The 19106-nt window shown below is 35.7% G+C and overlaps 3 protein-coding genes across 4 annotated transcripts; 2 read left to right on the top strand and 1 right to left on the bottom strand.

The window, feature by feature from the left end:
• Nucleotides 1-831: 831 nt before the first annotated feature.
• On the bottom strand, nt 832-3276 carry LOC104890261 (GDSL esterase/lipase At5g08460). The gene is made up of 4 exons (XM_010675700.3): nt 2893-3276; nt 1777-2004; nt 1375-1630; nt 832-1067 (listed from the first exon to the last, which is right to left on the bottom strand). The coding sequence occupies exons 1-4, from the start codon at nt 3274-3276 to the stop codon at nt 832-834; spliced, it is 1104 nt and encodes a 367-aa protein (XP_010674002.2).
• A 3284-nt stretch (nt 3277-6560) lies between these two features.
• LOC104890323 (G-type lectin S-receptor-like serine/threonine-protein kinase At1g34300) lies at nt 6561-9505 on the top strand. 2 transcript variants are annotated; one of them, XM_048640120.1, is made up of 2 exons: nt 7038-7175; nt 7259-9505. In XM_048640120.1, exons 1-2 carry the CDS (start codon nt 7155-7157, stop codon nt 9308-9310), a joined length of 2073 nt encoding a protein of 690 aa, XP_048496077.1. In that variant the 5' UTR covers nt 7038-7154; the 3' UTR covers nt 9311-9505. The 2 variants fall into 2 exon arrangements, with proteins under 2 accessions (XP_010674103.2, XP_048496077.1); XM_010675801.4 differs by having other exon boundaries at nt 6561-9505.
• Nucleotides 9506-10521: 1016 nt separating this feature from the next.
• Nucleotides 10522-17119, top strand: LOC104890400 (cyclic nucleotide-gated ion channel 2). Its single transcript, XM_010675909.4, has 7 exons — nt 10522-11451; nt 14200-14415; nt 14519-14829; nt 15315-15426; nt 15520-15756; nt 15881-15967; nt 16501-17119. Exons 1-7 carry the CDS (start codon nt 10756-10758, stop codon nt 16987-16989), a joined length of 2148 nt encoding a protein of 715 aa, XP_010674211.1. The 5' UTR covers nt 10522-10755; the 3' UTR covers nt 16990-17119.
• Nucleotides 17120-19106: the final 1987 nt, after the last annotated feature.

The raw sequence follows: 19106 nt of genomic DNA, 5'->3' as shown, positions 1-19106 counted from the left end.
AGGTAGAAAGATTTGAGATGTATCCTTATTTTGCATGCAATTGGGGATATTATGAGCTTTAATCTCCAAAAGAAAATGATGTAGTATGAGCTAATTACTACTCGTATCTATCTTCCATAGAATAGACATTATTGCCATTTGCCAAGAGATCGATGAGCATCCATCGACTTCCCTACAGAAAATAAATTCGCGTTCCATAATAAGTGAAACACTCCTCTAAAAAAACTCTCACATAAAAGAGAGAAATGTTTCACTTATTATGGAACGCAGGAAGTGTGAAAAAGAGTGGTGGACATGTTATCTTGATTAGATTGGATCGATTGAACTATTTTTCCATTGATAAAAAAGGGTTTAATTTACAATGCAAGTGCACTCTCATTGGTACTTTTATAAATGGACAATGCAAATGAAGTTGGTACTCCAACAAATGTTGGAATTCTTTTTAAAGATTCCAACAAAGGAAATTTCAGAATAATCACTCAATTATAGTAGGGCCATTATTTGAAGATTACAAAGATAAGGTTCAAATTTGCAATTAGAAAGATCAGAAAGCCTTAGTAGCAAAATAGTTAGCTAGCCAAAGACTAGAGTTAAGTAAGGAAGAGTCACATTGATGAGACAAAAATTGCAAGAGAAAATCAAATTCTTATTACATAATTCGTTCATCTACACCTACTTGCTTGAAACAAAAATGCGAGGAAATTAAAAACTAGAATTAAACTCTCTAATCCTGATTAGTCTAAATTAAAGCAAAAACACTGAAGAACAAAACTCGCTAATCCTGATCTAGCTTGATCTAAGTCTAAGCTAAGATTAAGCATGCCTCCTAATTTACGCGGCGCCGCTTAATTTCTGAAGATTAACAGGGCTAACATCATTAGTACTGGTGGAGAAAGCCTTGCTAGCTAAGTAAGAATTTGCTGCTTCAGTAAGGTGCATTCCATCATAGTACAAATACTCTTTTCTGTTTAGACATACTTGTCCTCCTTTCTTGCAAACATCTTTATAGTCGGTTTTGCAACATGCACAATCCACATTTGTGATAGCACAACCCACTTTTGTTATACCTGCACATGTTTATACAATTTCATTATTAGGAGCTAATAAGCAAATACTCGAATCGACGAATTTCATTGTCAATTTGAGATATGTATGTGTTTACTAGGGTTTATTATTGTCCATGTTGCATATATGTTGTATGTGAATATTTCAATTCAGTTAAGTTCAGTTCAACTCTAGACAATACTTTTACTCTCACATATCACTATTCATTTCATTTCAATTCAATTCTGTTCAGCTGTTTTATGCCGAAGAGAACAGACCCTTAGTACAATGTTAGATTATGGTTATTAATCGAAGACGAAAATAATTTACCTGCATCTGGTGCAGCAGTGACCTTATTGACAACATCCATGATAATTTTGCCCGAATTGAGGACGGTAATTTCAGCGTCAGGCATGTCTTTATTCTTGGATTGTTTAATCATAATCAGCAATTGGTCATGAAACAAATTGACAGCATCGTTAATGAATTTTATGCATCCTTTTTTCTCCTTCACTAACCCAGGACCGCAACCGATTGGATATGGAGAAATCAATAGGAATTTCCTTGCTCCTTCATTATACAATTTCTGCATAAATCATACACAAAATATTTCAAATAAAAACACGTACACAAGTTCAATACATCAAACTAACGTTTGAAATGTTTAATTTGATGTAGTTCTTATTGGTTTTATCGAATTCGATGTTATAGCAATTTATGTAGAATGCTAACCTGGATGTACTTCAAATAATTCTTGACAAGTTTCGCAGCAAATGCTTTAGGAGGTACGACGAGGTATTGCTTCAAAATGTAATATGAATAGTAATCATTATTTCCTGTTCCAATTACAAACAAATATTGAGGAAGTATGGTTTGCCCTTTGCATCCAAGCTTCTCCTTCAGCTTGGGCAAAATTTTGTTCTTAAATTTGTTTATTTGTTCATCCATGTGCTGAATTCCCTGTATATATGTATCACACGCACACAACCAATTAGTTACGTTACATTAACCACTCATAATAATTAAACGTTATATTAGCCCTAGCGAGTTACTTTATACGCCTTTGTACTAATAAACCCTACATCCCAAACCCTAAACCCTAAACCCTAAACTGGTTATCTTTTGGACTATTATAGACTTCCTAGTTCCTATGTAGTACTTCCTCCGTTTTTTTATAGATGCTACATTTCCCTTAAATGGAAATGTCATAATAGATGCTATATACCATAAATGGATTCCTTCTCACCATAAAAGTCTTAAAATACTATTAAAAAGTTGGTGGTCCCCCATCTTCTCTTTTAAAATACTCATACTTTTTCCTTAACAAATGGTTTTTTATTCAAAAATGGTGGTCCTCTACTTTCTCTCTCTACCTTTCTTTAAAAACCCCCACTTTCTCTATGTAGCAAGAATAAAAACACGCAGGAAGTATTATTTAATTCTTGTTTTCTTGTTGAGCAAAAATGAGCTAGTCACATTATCATGTATTAATATAATTATTTCTATCAATGTTATTAAAATCGAGATTCTAGTTTGAATCGAAAACAACCTTTAGAATCGAATCATAAAATCGAATCGTAGAATCGTAAGATTCTACAAACATGTATAATCAAGATATTGTACTCAATTTTCATTGAATATGCTAAAATTATAAGTTAAAAGACCTAAAAATAGGAAAAAAAATAGTTGTTTACCCACTATATATTGGCAATAACTAGAATCGCGAATCGAATCGTCTACCATATTTTGAATGGTAAAATCGTAAGATTTTAAGATTTGAATCGCGATTTTAATAACTTTGATCTCTATACAGTTCTTGCATCAGAGCGTATGTAAAAGCGAACTTACTACTAAAGCTGAACCAGTGATACCAAGGATGCCAGTACCAGAGGAGCCCAAGTTGACACCTTGAAGTATATTAGTACCCTGATGGAAAAAATCAGGAACTGGAGGAGGGTAAGGAAGTTTAAGGTTGTCAGCTACGAAATCGACAACAGTTTTACCATTGGTAAACCTTCCTGTAGGACCATCTTTAAAATCAATACCATAAGGCATGTAATTGCTCTTAACAAACAATGGAAGTAGGCCATTGTTATTTCCATTGTCGACGACGTCGTCTCCAAATATGAACATCCCCTTAAAACCAGTAGTAGTACCATTATCACAAGCTGAGCATGTTACTGCAACTAAAAAGAGGACTAAAAGAATGCATGGAAGTGAACTTTTAGCCATGGTACGTAATTGTTTTTGGGAGTTTTTGGGTGTTTTTGAAGGTAATGAAGTTGAAGTGATTCTAGTGAACGTTGCATGATGTTGTTTTTATAGTGTTGTAGGTAACTAATTTGAGAATATGTTGGATCTTTAACGTATAACTTGTAACTTATCTTCCTAAAAATATGTTCATATTAAAAAAAAAAATTGTGCTGGGGCTTAGAGTGGAAACCTACATAGCTAGATCTAAGAACAACGGTACTTTGTTTGAATGAACAAACAAAAAAGACCACAAAATAAGGCTGACAAAAACTTAGGGTTTGCCAAAATATAGAACATGCATGCATTGCAGGCAAATCAATGAAGATTTTCCTTGCATATCTAACCACCAAAAGAAAAGAAAAAAAAATTAGAGAAAGGAGGGAGTGGTGTGAGTTGTGACTTAGTATCAGGTAGATTGGTATGGGCAAAAAAGAAGGTGAATTACTAACTCATTATTAAAATTTAAATGGTTACAAATAAATAAAACGCACTTTGTCTATTAATATTTTGAGAATGTTCCTTATCTGAGAAATGAGAAAGAATCTCAACCGAGTTACATCATTTTTCATTAGAGTTACATCATTTATTCATAAGAGTTATATCGCGTAAAATTCATTTTCATTTCTCATGTAAGTTGCATTCTCATATGAACTCACTTATATATACTTCCTCCGTTTCTAAATAAGTGCAATACTTCTTGTTTTCACGTTTGCCAATGCATTATTTTAACCATTAATATTTTTAATTATCAATGAGTAAAAATTATAAAAAGTTGATATTAAAAAAATTCATATTCAGACAAATCTAACAAGATCTCAGATGACTATGTTTTTCCTAAAATGTAAATCACCAAAGTTAATTAAAGTTTAAACTGTGAATAGTAAACACTATTCAAATGTTGCACTTATTTAGAAACGGAGAAAGTACATATATTTTACTTTGAAATAAGTCCAAAATATGAGACCAAAATAAAAATTAACTATATCTCCATTTAGTTATTGACAAATCACAATATACCATACTAAACATATTGATTTAAGGCATTCTAGCATTATACTAGCCATTTCTTTCTACATACCTTTTTTTCCCACTTTTCACTGATAATTTTCAAAATAAAAAGGAACCAACATTTTAAATATCTGAAAATTATATGGAGGAAGAAATTCTGGAAAGAAAAAAAGGATTCAAATTTCGTTTCTTAATTGAAATGAGCAGGCTAGAATCCGCAATATTCGATGAGATTAGATAGTATGGTAGAAAGACTCATACGGTTCGATTATGATAGCCGGCTTTTCTCCATTTTTCTTTGTTCAATCTTTTTTTATTATATATATTTTATAAAAAAAAATCGAAAAACAAAGAAAAGAACAAGGGTACCTTTCCCTTCTTGAAAACTCCTAGTAATGTAATTTCCATTACAAATGGGCAAATATTCTTATCCGTCGATCCATTCAATACTGGAATCAGACCAGCTATTAATGTGAGTATTTCGATTTCTCGAATAGGATTCGCGGCTCAAATTAAAGCCATTAAACAAATAGCTGGTAATTGTGCATAGACTTCTTTTTTTCTAACTACCGACTTTTACACTAGAGAGGGAAAAGTGGAACTTTAGACGAATGAATCACAAGGAAATAAGGAATGCTAAGGTAATAAAGAGAAAGTAAGGAAAATGATCATAAAATAAGACTAATACGCATTCATGTGTGGCCGTGTGGGATATGCTTTTTAAAATAAATTGTGTGTACTCGCCAATATTGAGATGAAAGAGAAATCTAACAAATTATGCCTAATCACAGTTGGCAAACTTGCCCAACACCCAAAGTCAACAATAAAGGCTCCACCAGTTAACCTCGGTCTGAGGAAAAGATCATGTCCTCAAGAACTAGGATTATGAAATACTCCATCTGTTTCCTAAAAATCTTCCCACTTACTGTTCCTACAGATACTAAGGAAAATCAAGTTGTGTGGGGCATGGTGTGAGTAAAGTAGGAGAGAGAAAGGGTTAAGATAAATAAACAAATAAAAAGGGGTTAAAGTAGGAGAGAGAAATGGAGTAAAATTGAATTAATAATGTAATGGTGGACCATATGATAGTGACATGAGAGGGTAAATAGGGAAATTTGTTTTGCCAAATAAGGAATAAAGCAAAAGAGGGAAGATCTTTTGGAAACACCCTTAAACGGAAAGAGGGAAGATCTTTAGGAAACGGAGGGAGTAGTGTGTATACTTCCATGGACCACCAAATATATTGTGCATAATGAACTTTTTTTTTGACCTATGGATTAGTTAAAAATAATAACTTCTTTCAATATTAATCTCTTGTCTCTCTTATATCACATTACATCATTTCATCAATCTAGTTTTATAGAGTACTAAGTAGTTGTTGTTCTGGGTGAAGTCCCGAGTCATTGCGTATGATTCGTTGATTAATTTTTAGTGAATCTAATTGAATTATATGCTCCAACACGGCAACACCAGCCATATTTAGATTACACGTGACGAACTCTAATGTTTCATAGCTTTCAATTAGTATTGAGTATCGAGTTTATAATAAATTAATTGTTATATCATTCACTTTTCGCAAAAGGATCACTCTTTTAAGTCAAAGTGAGTCGTTTTTAAACACATAATAGTTATTTATCTTAAATGAGTCACTTGTTTATAAGTAAAAGTGACCTATTTAGGACACAAGGTCACCCAAGTCTAAAGGATAACTCATATATAAAGTTTATAAGTGTCTATGTATTTAAGACAAACAGTTATCCAATGCATAAACTCATATTATCAATGGATGGGTCTTTCAAATAGTTGATTTGATATGACAAAGTTTGTAATATTATTTTTCAAGTCATGAAGAAACGTTCTATTTTCATTCCTACCTATAATTGATTGAAATTAACTACAATATATTTTTTTCTCAAATTTCTCCTGCGGATAGGTAATATTGTGTTTTTTTTGTAAAAGGTTAAGCATAAATTAAGGTTTGATCGAAAGTTCTATTAACTCTTCATTCTTTAATATAATTGATTTTGCAAAAGATTTCAAACAAGCTATATACAAAGATATAAACGATGATATAAATGTACGACATAAACATACCTTTACTTATAAATCATAAACATAAATATAAGTTAGAACACAAATAAATCTTTAAGCTCAGCTCATATTAAACAAGTTAGACGATTGCAACCGCGTTTATGTAATGACCTAAAGAGAGGACAAATTCGAGGATTTGACTAGTTTAATACTACTAGTATCAAAGTTGTCTTAAGAGCTCTTCCCAACCATATACTTTACGTTGGTTTTTCCAATTTCCACTACTGATAGCTACTATCTCCATTATGGAGTAATCTTTGCTCAATTGCTCCATCACCAATCACCATAACTAGGTCCCATTCTTCTTTCTACCCTAAAAGTCTTCAATCTACACTAATCACTACTTAAACTTATAATCAAATTTGCAGAACCAAAATTTATCTACCCAGAAAAAAACTCAAAGCACCCAGAAAAGAAAATGGAACAAAATCAATTATTATTAACAAAAACATTCATCTTCTTCATCTTCTTCACAATTTCATCTTCTACAGATATCCCAGTAGGGTCCACTCTTTCAGCTTCAAACTCAACTCAAAAATGGTCTTCTACAAATAACACTTTCTCTCTCCAATTTCTCCCTCTTAATTCTTCTTATTTTTCTCTATGTATTACTTATGATTCTCTTCAAATTTGGTCGATTTCAACCGAAGCAGATTCCGGCGCAACTTTCTCATTTCTCGCCGACGGAAACTTGCGCCTAAATTCCGGCGCTGGAAATATTTTATGGCAATCTAACACTTCAAATTCCGGCGTTTCACATGCTACAATTGATGATTCTGGTAATTTCTTGCTTAAAAATCGGTCTAATTTTGTAGTTTGGTCTACTTTTGATAATCCTACTGATACTATTGTTCAATCTCAGAATTTTACTGTTGGGATGGTTTTATCATCTGGGTCTTACTCGTTTTTCTTAAATAGAACTGGGAATTTGACTTTGCAATGGAATAATAATGTTGTTTATTGGAGTTTAGGGTTGAATGCTTCTATTAATGCTAATTTAAGTAACCCTAGATTAGGGCTTCAATCACTTGGGATTTTGCAACTTTATGATGCTAGTATACGTGGGTCAGTAATTATGGCTTATGGGAGTGATTATGCTGAATCTGGAGATTTTTTGAGGTTTTTAAGGTTGGATAATGATGGGAATTTGAGGATTTATAGTTTTAGTAGAGGAAGTGGGAATGCTATTGTGAGGTGGACTGCTGTTAATGATCAATGTCAAGTTTTTGGGTATTGTGGGAATATGGGTGTTTGTAGTTACAATGATACTGGCCCTGTTTGTGGGTGCCCGTCTGAGAATTTCGATTTTGTTGATCCGAATGATAGTACGAGAGGGTGTAGGTTGAAGAGGGAGATTAGTGATTGTCCTGGGAGTGTGGCAATGTTGCAGATGGATCATACGAAGTTTCTTACGTATTATCCGGAGACTACGAATGATCTCTACTATGTTGGTATTTCAGCGTGTAGGGGGAATTGTCTTTCGGGTTCTTCTTGTGTAGCTTCGACAATTTTGGCTGATGGATCGGGGCAGTGTTATATTAAGACTGCGAGTTTTGTTAGTGGTTATCAGTCTGCTGCTCTTCCTAGCACCTCTTATGTTAAGGTTTGTAACCCAATCCTACCAAACCCTCCTCCTTCCTCTGAGGAAGGAAGAGAAAAGGACAAGCTGAAAGGTTGGATTGTGGCAGTGGTTGTTTTAGGCACCCTTGCGGCATTGATACTTTTAGAGGGCAGTGTTTGGTGGTGGTGCTGTAGAAAGAGTCCTAAATTTGGAGGTGTATCAGCTCAGTATGCACTTCTGGAGTATGCATCAGGTGCACCTGTGCAGTTTTCGTACAAAGACCTCCAGCAGGCTACAAGAAATTTCAAGGAGAAACTTGGGGAAGGAGGATTTGGGGTGGTCTATAAGGGAGTACTTGCGAATAGAACAGTTGCTGCAGTGAAGCAGCTCGAGGGTATTGAGCAGGGGGAGAAACAATTTAGAATGGAGGTAGCTACCATAAGTAGCACCCATCATTTAAATTTGGTTAGGCTGATAGGGTTCTGCTCTGAGAGTCGACACAGGCTTCTGGTTTATGAGTTCATGAAAAATGGGTCGCTTGATAGTTTCCTCTTCGCAACGGGGGATGAATCTGGGAGACTTTTGAATTGGGAGCATCGGTTCAATATTGCCTTGGGAACTGCAAGAGGAATCACTTATCTTCATGAGGAATGCCGGGATTGCATTGTACATTGTGATATAAAACCAGAAAACATTCTCTTAGATGATAACTACAATGCCAAAGTTTCCGATTTTGGCCTTGCTAAGCTTGTAAACCCGAAAGACCATCGACACCGGACCCTCACCAGTGTGAGAGGTACAAGGGGGTACTTGGCCCCTGAATGGCTTGCCAATCTACCAATAACATCGAAATCTGATGTTTATAGTTTTGGTATGGTGTTGCTGGAGATAGTAAGTGGAAGAAGGAACTTTGAAGTGTCAAATGAAACAAACAGGAAGAAGTTCTCTGTTTGGGCATATGAGGAGTATGAGAAGGGTAATGTAGGAAGTATACTAGACACGAGGCTTGCTGATTTTGAAGTGGATTTGGATCAAGTGACAAGAGCAATTCAAGTTAGCTTTTGGTGTATACAAGAACAACCATCTCAAAGGCCTATGATGGGAAAAGTTGTGCAGATGTTGGAAGGCATAATGGAGATTGGAAAGCCCCCCGCCCCAAAGGCAGCACCCGATGGTTCAATCAGCGGGACTAGCTTGAACATGAGTGGTAGTATTTCCACTTTTGCCACTTCAGCCCCTGGTCTGTCATCATCATCATCATTCCAAACTCCGGTAGCTCAATCTTCGATGAATGTGGAGAGGCCTACTTCATCTCTTATTCATTCAAAGAGAGAAAATCTCATAATCAACTGAGTGGTTTTTGTTACTCATGTAATAAATCTTTAGCAGTAGTTCTTAATTAGTAGCTAAACAATCATTAGAGTTAAATTTATTTTCCCAATGGGAGTACTGTAATATAGTTTTTGTCTCACATATTTCTTAGTGTAAATCCTTTGTTTCTTCAAGTTGTTTTTGGGGATAGTTTGTCAGGCTAGTGCATTTTGCCTACTTTTTGCTCGTTTTCATTGGAGATTTAGTCAGACATTCATCAAAGCCTCCTATAGTGAATGTTTGAAGCTTTCAAAGTGCATATAAAGCTCATATAGGCTATGTTTAGTTCACCTAAAATTTTCTGATCTGAACTTATCTGATCTGATCTGAACTTATTTTTTCTGATCTGATCTGATCTGAACTGATCTGATTACAAGATCTTATCTTTTAGATTTTTCTCAATATATAAGAAAAAATATAGTCATGTGGGGTCTTGTTTGATTCGTCTCAATGAGTACTTTATTAATATTCAATTATTATAATTTTTACTAATATGTTATGAAAGATATAATGATTTTTAAATATAATCATGATCTGAACTGATCTGATCTGAACTTATTTTTTCTGATCTGATCTGATTAGATTTGAAATAAGCAAAAATAAGGTGAACTGAACATAGCCATAGTCATACCCAACCTTAATACCTGTGTGGAATTGTATGAAATGGACTTTGGTACCTCATCTAGGAGGTTGAAAAGTTAAATTTAGTACTGAAGAGTTTTATTCAATGACTATAAGATAAAATGTTCTACTTTTTCTTATTAATAGTAAGGAGAATGACAGTGTCTATACCTCAACCTGTACAGTATATCTTGGTCTAGTATTTGCGGTCAATACACTTTATAGTAGCGAAAAGGAGATTTTTAGTTAGATCGTACTTTGAATTAGAGTTGGGCACCAAAATTCCAGCATACGCATTAACGAGTCGGTCCACCAATAAGCCCATTCACTATCAAACCAAATATTAAACAGACAAAAACTTCAAAGACCCAACCAGCCCAAGTTGGCCAGATTTGGGCTGGACTTGCCAAAGACTCTTCTATTGGAAATTTGGCATGAGGCCCACTGTCTACTGCCCAGCTTTAGTTCAACTCCAAAGCTTACAAAAATTGAGTAAAACTTAAAACTTAAATGTCTCAAAACTTGTCAAAAATGATAAAACGGCTAATATATCCTAGGACACATGGAGCATGTTTCATAATCTATTCTCCTGTACATTTATAGGATAGTTTCCTAGTAATTTCCTTCTTGTTCTATATGTACTCGTTGCTTTCCAACACATATATAATGTACATAACTCTACTGTCACTAAGCTTATCAATTATATTATCTCACACAAATTCCCATTCTCATCATCAAATTACCTTTCCCCATATTGTCGTGATAGAGTATAAAACTATTTCTGGGACGTCAACTATCAGCTGAAAATGCTGTTTGGAAAAAAGCGCGGGGTGGCAGAAGAGGGTGGCGGGGCAACCGTAGAAGGAGGAAGCACCACCAATAACGGTGGTGGAAGTAGTAGTGGCAATGAGGATGACAGTTTCTACAGTGGTAGTTGGAGCAACCCAATTGAGTGTTATGCATGCACTCAAGTGGGTGTACCAGTGTTCCACTCTACTAGCTGTGATCGGGCCGACCAGCCCGAATGGGAGGCCTCTGCCGGGTCCTCCCTCTACCCGACCCGAACCCGATCCAATTTACGCTCTCGGTCCAAACAGGCCCGGGGGAGCCGGCTCCGGAAGTGGCCCTCGGGCCTGTTCGGCCCGATACTTGACCCGAGGAGCGAGCGGGTCCGGTGGTGGAACCGGGTGATCCTGCTGGCACGTGCCGTGGCACTAGCCGTTGATCCTGTATTCTTCTATGCTTTGTCTATTGGACGAGGTGGCTCGTGTCTTTACATGGATGGGGTACTTGCTGCGGTTGTAACACTTATTCGCACGTGTGTGGATGCTGTGCACTTGTGGCATTTGTGGCTTCAGTTTCGGTTGGCGTACGTGTCAAGAGAATCGTTGGTAGTTGGGTGTGGGAAACTCGTGTGGGATGCACGTGCCATTGCTTCACATTATGTACGTTCTTTGAAAGGCTTCTGGTTTGATCTCTATGTCATACTTCCTATCCCTCAGGTATGAATTTTGTGTTCTTGTAATTCTAAATTCATATGTTACTCTGATACGGATTGAGTGTCTACTCGTATATATGGATGTCCAAGTGCCCGACTCGGGTATTTTGTAGAAAAAGTCAAGTGTTTAGCTTAAATTGTAAAATGAAGTATCAAGTAAAGTGTTGTGTCGGACACGATACAATACTCACCCCGTTTTTGAGGTAAATGAAGGTGTTAGAGTAACACTACTAAATTCAGGGTAATTTTTTTGCATGTTTGTCACCATTTATTTATGTAATTTCTTTATCAATTTATGTTATAGTATGATGTAGGTATGATGTTTAACATTTGACAATGCAAGACTCCTATACAATAAGGTTGTGTTACGTTCAAAATATTTTGATTTTATTTAGAAAAATAAGTTTAGGTAAGTTCAGATAAGGCGCAATCAGCTGATGGACGTACACAGTACACTTACTAAATACTAAGTGCAGCGTGAAAGAGTGAAATGGTGTTAAGCTTCCTTGTTTCCTACCTAATGGTTTGATACTTGATTGTGACTTTAGTTTGACTAATACAGTCATACAGATATAGTACCTCTTCTTTGATACTAACCCAAATGAAGGGTACTATGGTAAAAACTCCTTAACTGTTATGTTAGCTGAGCTTTTTCTTACAGTACATGGTGTGAATTGTGATGGTGGTACTATTTTACAGTTAATTGTGATTTGTGACTGTTGTGAGAGGCTAGTAGCTAACAGCTTTTTCTCTAAAGAGGTAAAAAAATAAAGGAATGTCAAACCGATTGTTACAGAACAAGAGAGATGAGATCATGTGAACATTTTGGTACTTGCGCTTCTGTGGGCCACACCCCTTAATCTCGCCATTGTTTGGTAACGAACAGTTTTGTTTATAGCGTACTCATTTGTGAAATTTGGTCCTCTTTGTTCTTGTAATTTGTTGTCCTGATGTTGTTATTCATCTGAACAGATGATTCGGATTGAGTGATTGACAGGTTGTTAATACGCTCCACCTGGTATCCTAGTTATTGAAGAAATTTTTAGAGCTTTGAGACCTAGTTTTTGCAATGAATATCCAAGATTAGAAATTAGAACACCGTTAATTGAGCAGGTATATCATCCTTCTTTTTGTCGCGAGGTATAACCATCTTTCATCAAAATGGAAAGTGTACCTTCACTTGATTAATCTTCATGTATGTGTTTTGGTGGGGAACATGAAATTATGTCTCTAATATGAAATTATGTCTTAAGGCATGTCAGAAACTGAAGATAGCTTTGTGAAACTTAAAGAACTGGTTTAAACAACTAAAGACTTACCTTAATGTTGCTTTACTTCCTTAAGCATATATGATTATCTTTCATAAGAAAGGAAAATCTACATGTACCTGAATACCTTTCATGTCATTTGGTGGGGTAATTAAATTATTATCCCATGTAGAAGGAGTTAAACATGTTGATATTTATAGTTAAACATCAAAGACTGAACTCTAGTATATTTCCTCATATACTTCAAAATTTTCGAGTACATTAGATGATGTCACATATTGTCATTTTGGTTGCACTAATATGGTTAGGATGCAAGCATAAACTTTTGCAATATCAATAATGTTGCATTAAGTTTGCGGATCTAGAAAATTTTGGTTATATTTGGCACTTGTTGGCAAAGATTGTCTATGGTGAAATCATGAACTAGAGTCCATTTTCTAGCATACAATCTGCCTTTATCGCTTTGCTGATATATAATTTCACTGTTCCTGGTCCTAGTACAGTTATTTGTGTGGGAAATTAGTGTCTTCTAGTTCTAGTAGAGCAGTTTAGAGTCTTAACTAAAAGAATCTAAATCTAAATAATTGTATGTGTTTCATTAGCTTGAGAGTCTTTATCAAAGGTCCTAAATCAAGTCAATTAACATAGCTTATATCAGAAAGTTGACAAGTTATCTACGCAACTGGATTCAGCCTTCTTGATGTGGATGTTTAGATGTTCTGAAATGCTTGGTGATGGCGAAACTAATTTTCCAACTGGTAGTGTTTTTGGATACTTAGCCAAAAAGGGTCAGACCAACAACTTGGTTACTTGAGGTCCTAACTTCTAAACGTTGATTATTGATTAAGTTAAGCTCTCTTGATGTCTTCAATGTGTCTTGTTTGAGGAGGTCTTTTCATCACAAAATTTATGCCATAAGCGCGAATATAAGAGCATGCCCCAAAACAACTTGATTGCGAAATCCAGTATTGCAGTAGACAACCCGGATATGATTGCTGATTTTTACCGCAAATACATATTATACCTAAATCTGAAAGTTCTCTGTTTTTTTCTTTTGCTTGAACTCTTGAAGTAGTTTTTCTCCGTAGAGCTGAAATTTGATCTTTCCATAACCTTGTAGTTCCCTTAAAATTGTTATTGAGGTTCTTATTGGATATGTTGCAAACAATGAACTAAGTCCTTAGTTATGAAACTTTTAAATGACATGGTTTGAAATTAGTACTTCATATTATGCTGGAGTATATGTTACTTGGACTTGGGTACTTGTATCGACCATGGGTAGATCCTGTTATCTGGGAAAAAAAAATCCATGATTATAGCCTAAAATCAAGTCTCAAAGTTTGTCCCTACTCATGTCGGGATATCGCAGATCAGACATGGGTACTTGAGGTGAAATGAAGATTCCTAGTAACATAGGCTTGACTTCTAGTACATCAGGACTCGTCAAATCAGTGTTGAGATAAATTGTTATTCCGTGCTTGCAGGTTGTGTTCTGGTCTGTTGCGCCGATGTTACTCAGACAGGATAAGATTAAAATTTTGATGACAATATTGCTGCTTATTTTTCTATTCCAATTCCTGCCCAAAGTTTATCACAGCATATATCTAATGAGAAAGATGCAAAAGGTCACTGGATACATCTTTGGTACCATATGGTGGGGGTTCGGACTTAATCTCGTTGCTTACTTCATTGCTTCTCATGTAAGTCATCCTTTGATATTCATTTATCCCCTTTCATGAATATCTTTTGAAATTTGTCATGACTCATAATCAGGCATCATCGGTTAATCTACATGGTGTGCAGGTTGTTGGAGGATGCTGGTATGTTCTTGCAATACAGCGAGTTGCAGCTTGCCTCACACAACAGTGTAGTAGGACAGGAAACTGTGGTATGTCTTTGTCTTGCTCAAAGGGAATTTGCTATGAGTTTTTGAAGCAACCAGATGCGATAGCAAGATGTGGTGTCAACTCCACAATCACCCATACGTCGTTTTGCTTGGATGATAATGGGCCTTTCAGTTATGGAATCTACAGTTCCGCAGTTCCTGTCATTTCCAGCAATGCCATTGTTATTAAGATCCTATATCCCATTTCATGGGGCTTATTCCAGCTGAGGTACATAACTTTCCGCAAAAACAGAAATATTGCCGTTTTTCAATCCCAACTCTCATGCATTGCGGTTGTCGATTATCTTGCTTGTACAAATACTGTTGATCTCAGATATACTGAAAATGGAAAATAAAAATTGTTTTTCATAAATTGTCGATTTTCAATTATTGGTTTTAAGAAATTAAAAAGTCGTATGATATAGGTTGTACAATAAACTTAAAAGTAATTTTATATATACTAATCATGTTTACTTTTGAAAACTGCCAACAGAATGGATACTATTTTTTCCTTATTTCTGTTCTTTTTTTTAACACTGTAAACAAATAACAATATCATTTGATTATATTAACAAAAATTTCTAGATAAATACATCAGATGATAACCAGAAAAAAGGAGGAAACAGATCATGTATATCATCAGTAATTTATCTTCGATTTTTTGCTAATTTTAAGTATACTTAACAGTAGTAATATTGTGTTGCATTGTATCAGTACTTTTGGCAATAATCTGACTCCAACAAGCCAATGGGCAGAAGTGTCCTTCTGTATGTGTCTCGTACTTGGTGGATTAATGCTTTTCACCTTATTGATTGGTAACATTCAGGTAAGCTCTTGGCTCAGTTTTTCTATTCTACACTCTTATCATACCGAGTATGGCAAAAATTTAACATTGAGGACCTGGTATGCCTTTGCATAGGTGTTCCTGCATACTGTCATGGCAAAGAAGAGAAAAATGCAACTGAGATGTCGAGACATGGAATGGTGGATGAAGCGAAGACAATTGCCATCTCGGCTAAGGCGTAGAGTAAGTCACTTTGAACGCCAGAGTTGGTTGACTACAGGAGGAGTTGATGAGATGGAGCTAATCAAAGACTTGCCTGAAGGTCTTAGGCGTGACATCAAACGATATCTTTGCCTTGATCTCATAAAAAAGGTGATTTTCTCGTTTTACTATGAAAATGCAGATCTTTTTCTAAATACCGGACCCAAGTTTTGGCAGAATTTATGAGACTTTCAGATGATATTGTATCGTAATTTTCGTGATCTGCATTTTGCAGGTTCCACTGTTTCACTGCTTGGATGATCTAATCCTTGATAACATCTGTGATAGAGTGAAACCACTGATCTACTGCAAAGATGAAAAGGTATTTAAGCTACCTAAATTTATTGTATTACATCCATTCAAGTAATAGGCAACATTTGATGGTTTTTTTTGGCAACATGTGATGGTTAAGGTGTTAATCTTTGCTAATTTAAACCACCATCTATTCCCACTATACATTAGCACAAGTTGTGAACTCCTTCTTTACCTCAATTAAGCGTGTCGGATCCTCGAACATTCTACATAGGTGTGGACACTTTTACGCTTCATCATGGGCCATAATCATGGAAACCTTTTAACAGCATAGCCGACTTGGACTCTTAGACTTGTGCCTGCGTCCGACATGAGTACCCATGTTCGATCAACATAGATTGATAAGCAAGTGTTTACTAAGAAAAATCCTACAATATTATCCCAACATCATAAATTAATAGTTTAATTCTCAGCAAATCAATGCTCAAAGTAGATTTTTACAATACAAAGTCAGTAAGAGCTTATATTTTTTAAGATTGTTGCTTTTTTGTGATAGGTTATATTTTTCTACTGTTTATGTGTGATGGTTATGTTTAAACCTAGATCATGAGGGAAGGGGATCCTGTTCAAAGAATGGTGTTCATAGTTCGTGGACGAATAAAAAGCAACCAAAACCTTAGTAAAGGCTTGGTAGCAACAGACATTCTAGGACCAGGAGCCTTCTTAGGTGATGAGCTCTTATCTTGGTGCCTTCGAAGACCATTCATCCACAGACTCCCTGCCTCATCAGCAACTCTTGTTTGTCTCGAATCTATCGAAGCATTTGGACTCGATGCTTATGACCTACGTTACATCACCGAACACTTCCGCTACAAGTTTGCCAACGAAAGCCTTAGGCGAACCTTGAGGTACCATTCTTCGAATTGGAGGACTTGGGCTGCCGTGAATATACAGTTTGCTTGGCGGAAGTATGTGAAGAGGACTAGAGGTTCAGCAACTCATGTAGCCTCTCAGAATGGAGATCCTGAGAAAAGGCTCCTTCAGTTTGCTGCTATGTTCATGTCTTTCAGACCTCATGATCATCTTGACTAGAACTCCACTTTTCAGTTCTGTATTGTTTCCATTTCTTTTCCTATCCTTTCTAAAGTGTATTTAGATGTAACATGTAAAGGACATTGCTTTAACATACTCTAATATATTTGTCTTCCATTGTTTGCTGTAAGGATTTAGCGTTAACTTTCTGTCATATAAGGTATAGCTGCTATTAATTTATCTTAAATTGTTAGATTTGGGTAAAACTTCGCGATCTCAAGTTAATGCTAACAAAATAAGGCCAAAAAAAACATCAACAGGGTAAGTATATTCTTTAAATGGGCATTACTATCTAGGTGGCAAAAAAAAAATTTTAAAGACTAACCACATTTCGTTGGTGGTTGTCCGCGACAGTGAGGTAGTGCTCCGGTGGTGGTGGTGCGCGAGTGTAGCTCTGGTGGTGGTTGTATGCCTGTGGAGGTGGTTCACCGGTAGTGGTGGTCCGTCAATGGTGGTGGTGGTGGTACACTGGTGGAGGAGGTCTGAGAGATGGAGTGACGTGAAGTTGGATGAGAGGCGAGAGTAAGAGTGGGGTGAGAGGGGAAGGGTATGAGCCTATGGGCCTATAGGGGGCATTTCAAGGAAAAAATACTGGACGATTTTTTTAGTAAATACGGACGGTAAATAACGATTGAGAAAATTTATGCATATTTTACAGTAAAATGCACTAGAACTTTAAATTAAAGTATCAAAACAATTCAAAACTAAAATTCCATATATTAAAAGGCGTGCGTAAATCAGGAACGGTGCCACGTGGCGCTCTCCCTAGGGAGTTTTAGTTCATGTAATGCATGTACAATAAAAAAAATTAGAAATTGCATAGTATAGGTTTTGTTCCCATGACCTCAAGTTCATGTACTAAAGTTTTAACTACTAGACTAAGTGTATTTCGTGCTATCATATCAAAGTACAATATTAATAAATGAAATTTTTTCTTACCCGAGGCATAGCCCGAGCCTAATAACTAGTTTAAGTATCAAAACAATTCAAAATTAAAATTCCACCAGCCAAATATGAACTAATTTGATTCTAATCTTTAATATCTCGACAATGAGGATAAAGTTACGTGCCTAGAGTTAGCTATATGTTACGCTTTCTTAAGTCTAGAAAAATTGGAAAATGCCACTTTGTCTTTGCAAAGATGCCATTTGTAGTTAATTTACAAATTTAATGTGCTTACCATACCTAACCTCCACCTATTAATGGATTTGATTGCATAATCTCCTTATAATCCTCTTTAATTCTAGCATTTTCTATTCTAGCATGTCATTGGATTGAAACATTAGGAAATTAAATAAACCGCATGTCAATTAGAAGAACTAATTTCAGGTAGATTTTTCATATATCTATTCTTCATTGTCGAGAACTTTGGTCAAAAAGAATCTGTCTTCCCTGTTTTTTGACTTTTAATTATTGGTTTGGTTACAATTAAAATTATGTTATATTCTTACTTGCTTAAGCCTGATGATTTCGTTGTTATTAATCAAGGTAATTAGTTATTAGGTCCGGACTATGGACAGGATAAGAAAATTTTCATTTATTTATTAATATTGTACTTTAAAATAATAACACTGAATATCACTTGATCTAGTGGTTAAGACTTCTTGAACTCAATGAAATTGCTAAAACGCGTCGTTGATCTTTTTCGTCAAAGTGTCTCTCAATCATATCAACTCTTCATTCCCTTCTTTCATCGTCAATTAAGTCACCCATAACCTCCAAACCCGCAACAAGCTCACTCCTAATAAATCTTCCATCTTCCATCTTCATCACCAACCCATGGGTCACTCCACAAGTCAATCGATTTTCCATTTCCCACCCTCCAGATTATGCCTTTTTCCACCAATCTTTTTGCACTCCAAATACTACGCCAGGAATAGCTATTCGAGTACCCTAATCGTGCATTCCATTTCACCTTACTCATTATCCTTTGATGAGTTTGTTGTTTTTTTGGTCATTCCCCTTATTGTGGAGATTCAAGAAGCAATATCCAATATCACAACCCTCTACATAGGACAAATCTTTTCTAATGACCTTAGGGATGAATCACACTCAAGCCGTGAAATTTCATCGTGATCAACATTGCATTTATCACAAAACTCAATCGTTTAGGAAAA

The sequence above is a fragment of the Beta vulgaris genome, chromosome 1 (assembly GCF_026745355.1).
Source record: "Beta vulgaris subsp. vulgaris cultivar EL10 chromosome 1, EL10.2, whole genome shotgun sequence".
NCBI classification, from domain to species: domain Eukaryota; kingdom Viridiplantae; phylum Streptophyta; class Magnoliopsida; order Caryophyllales; family Amaranthaceae; genus Beta; species Beta vulgaris.
Note: the sequence above shows the minus strand (reverse complement) of the source record. Positions and strands in the feature narration are given on the sequence as shown.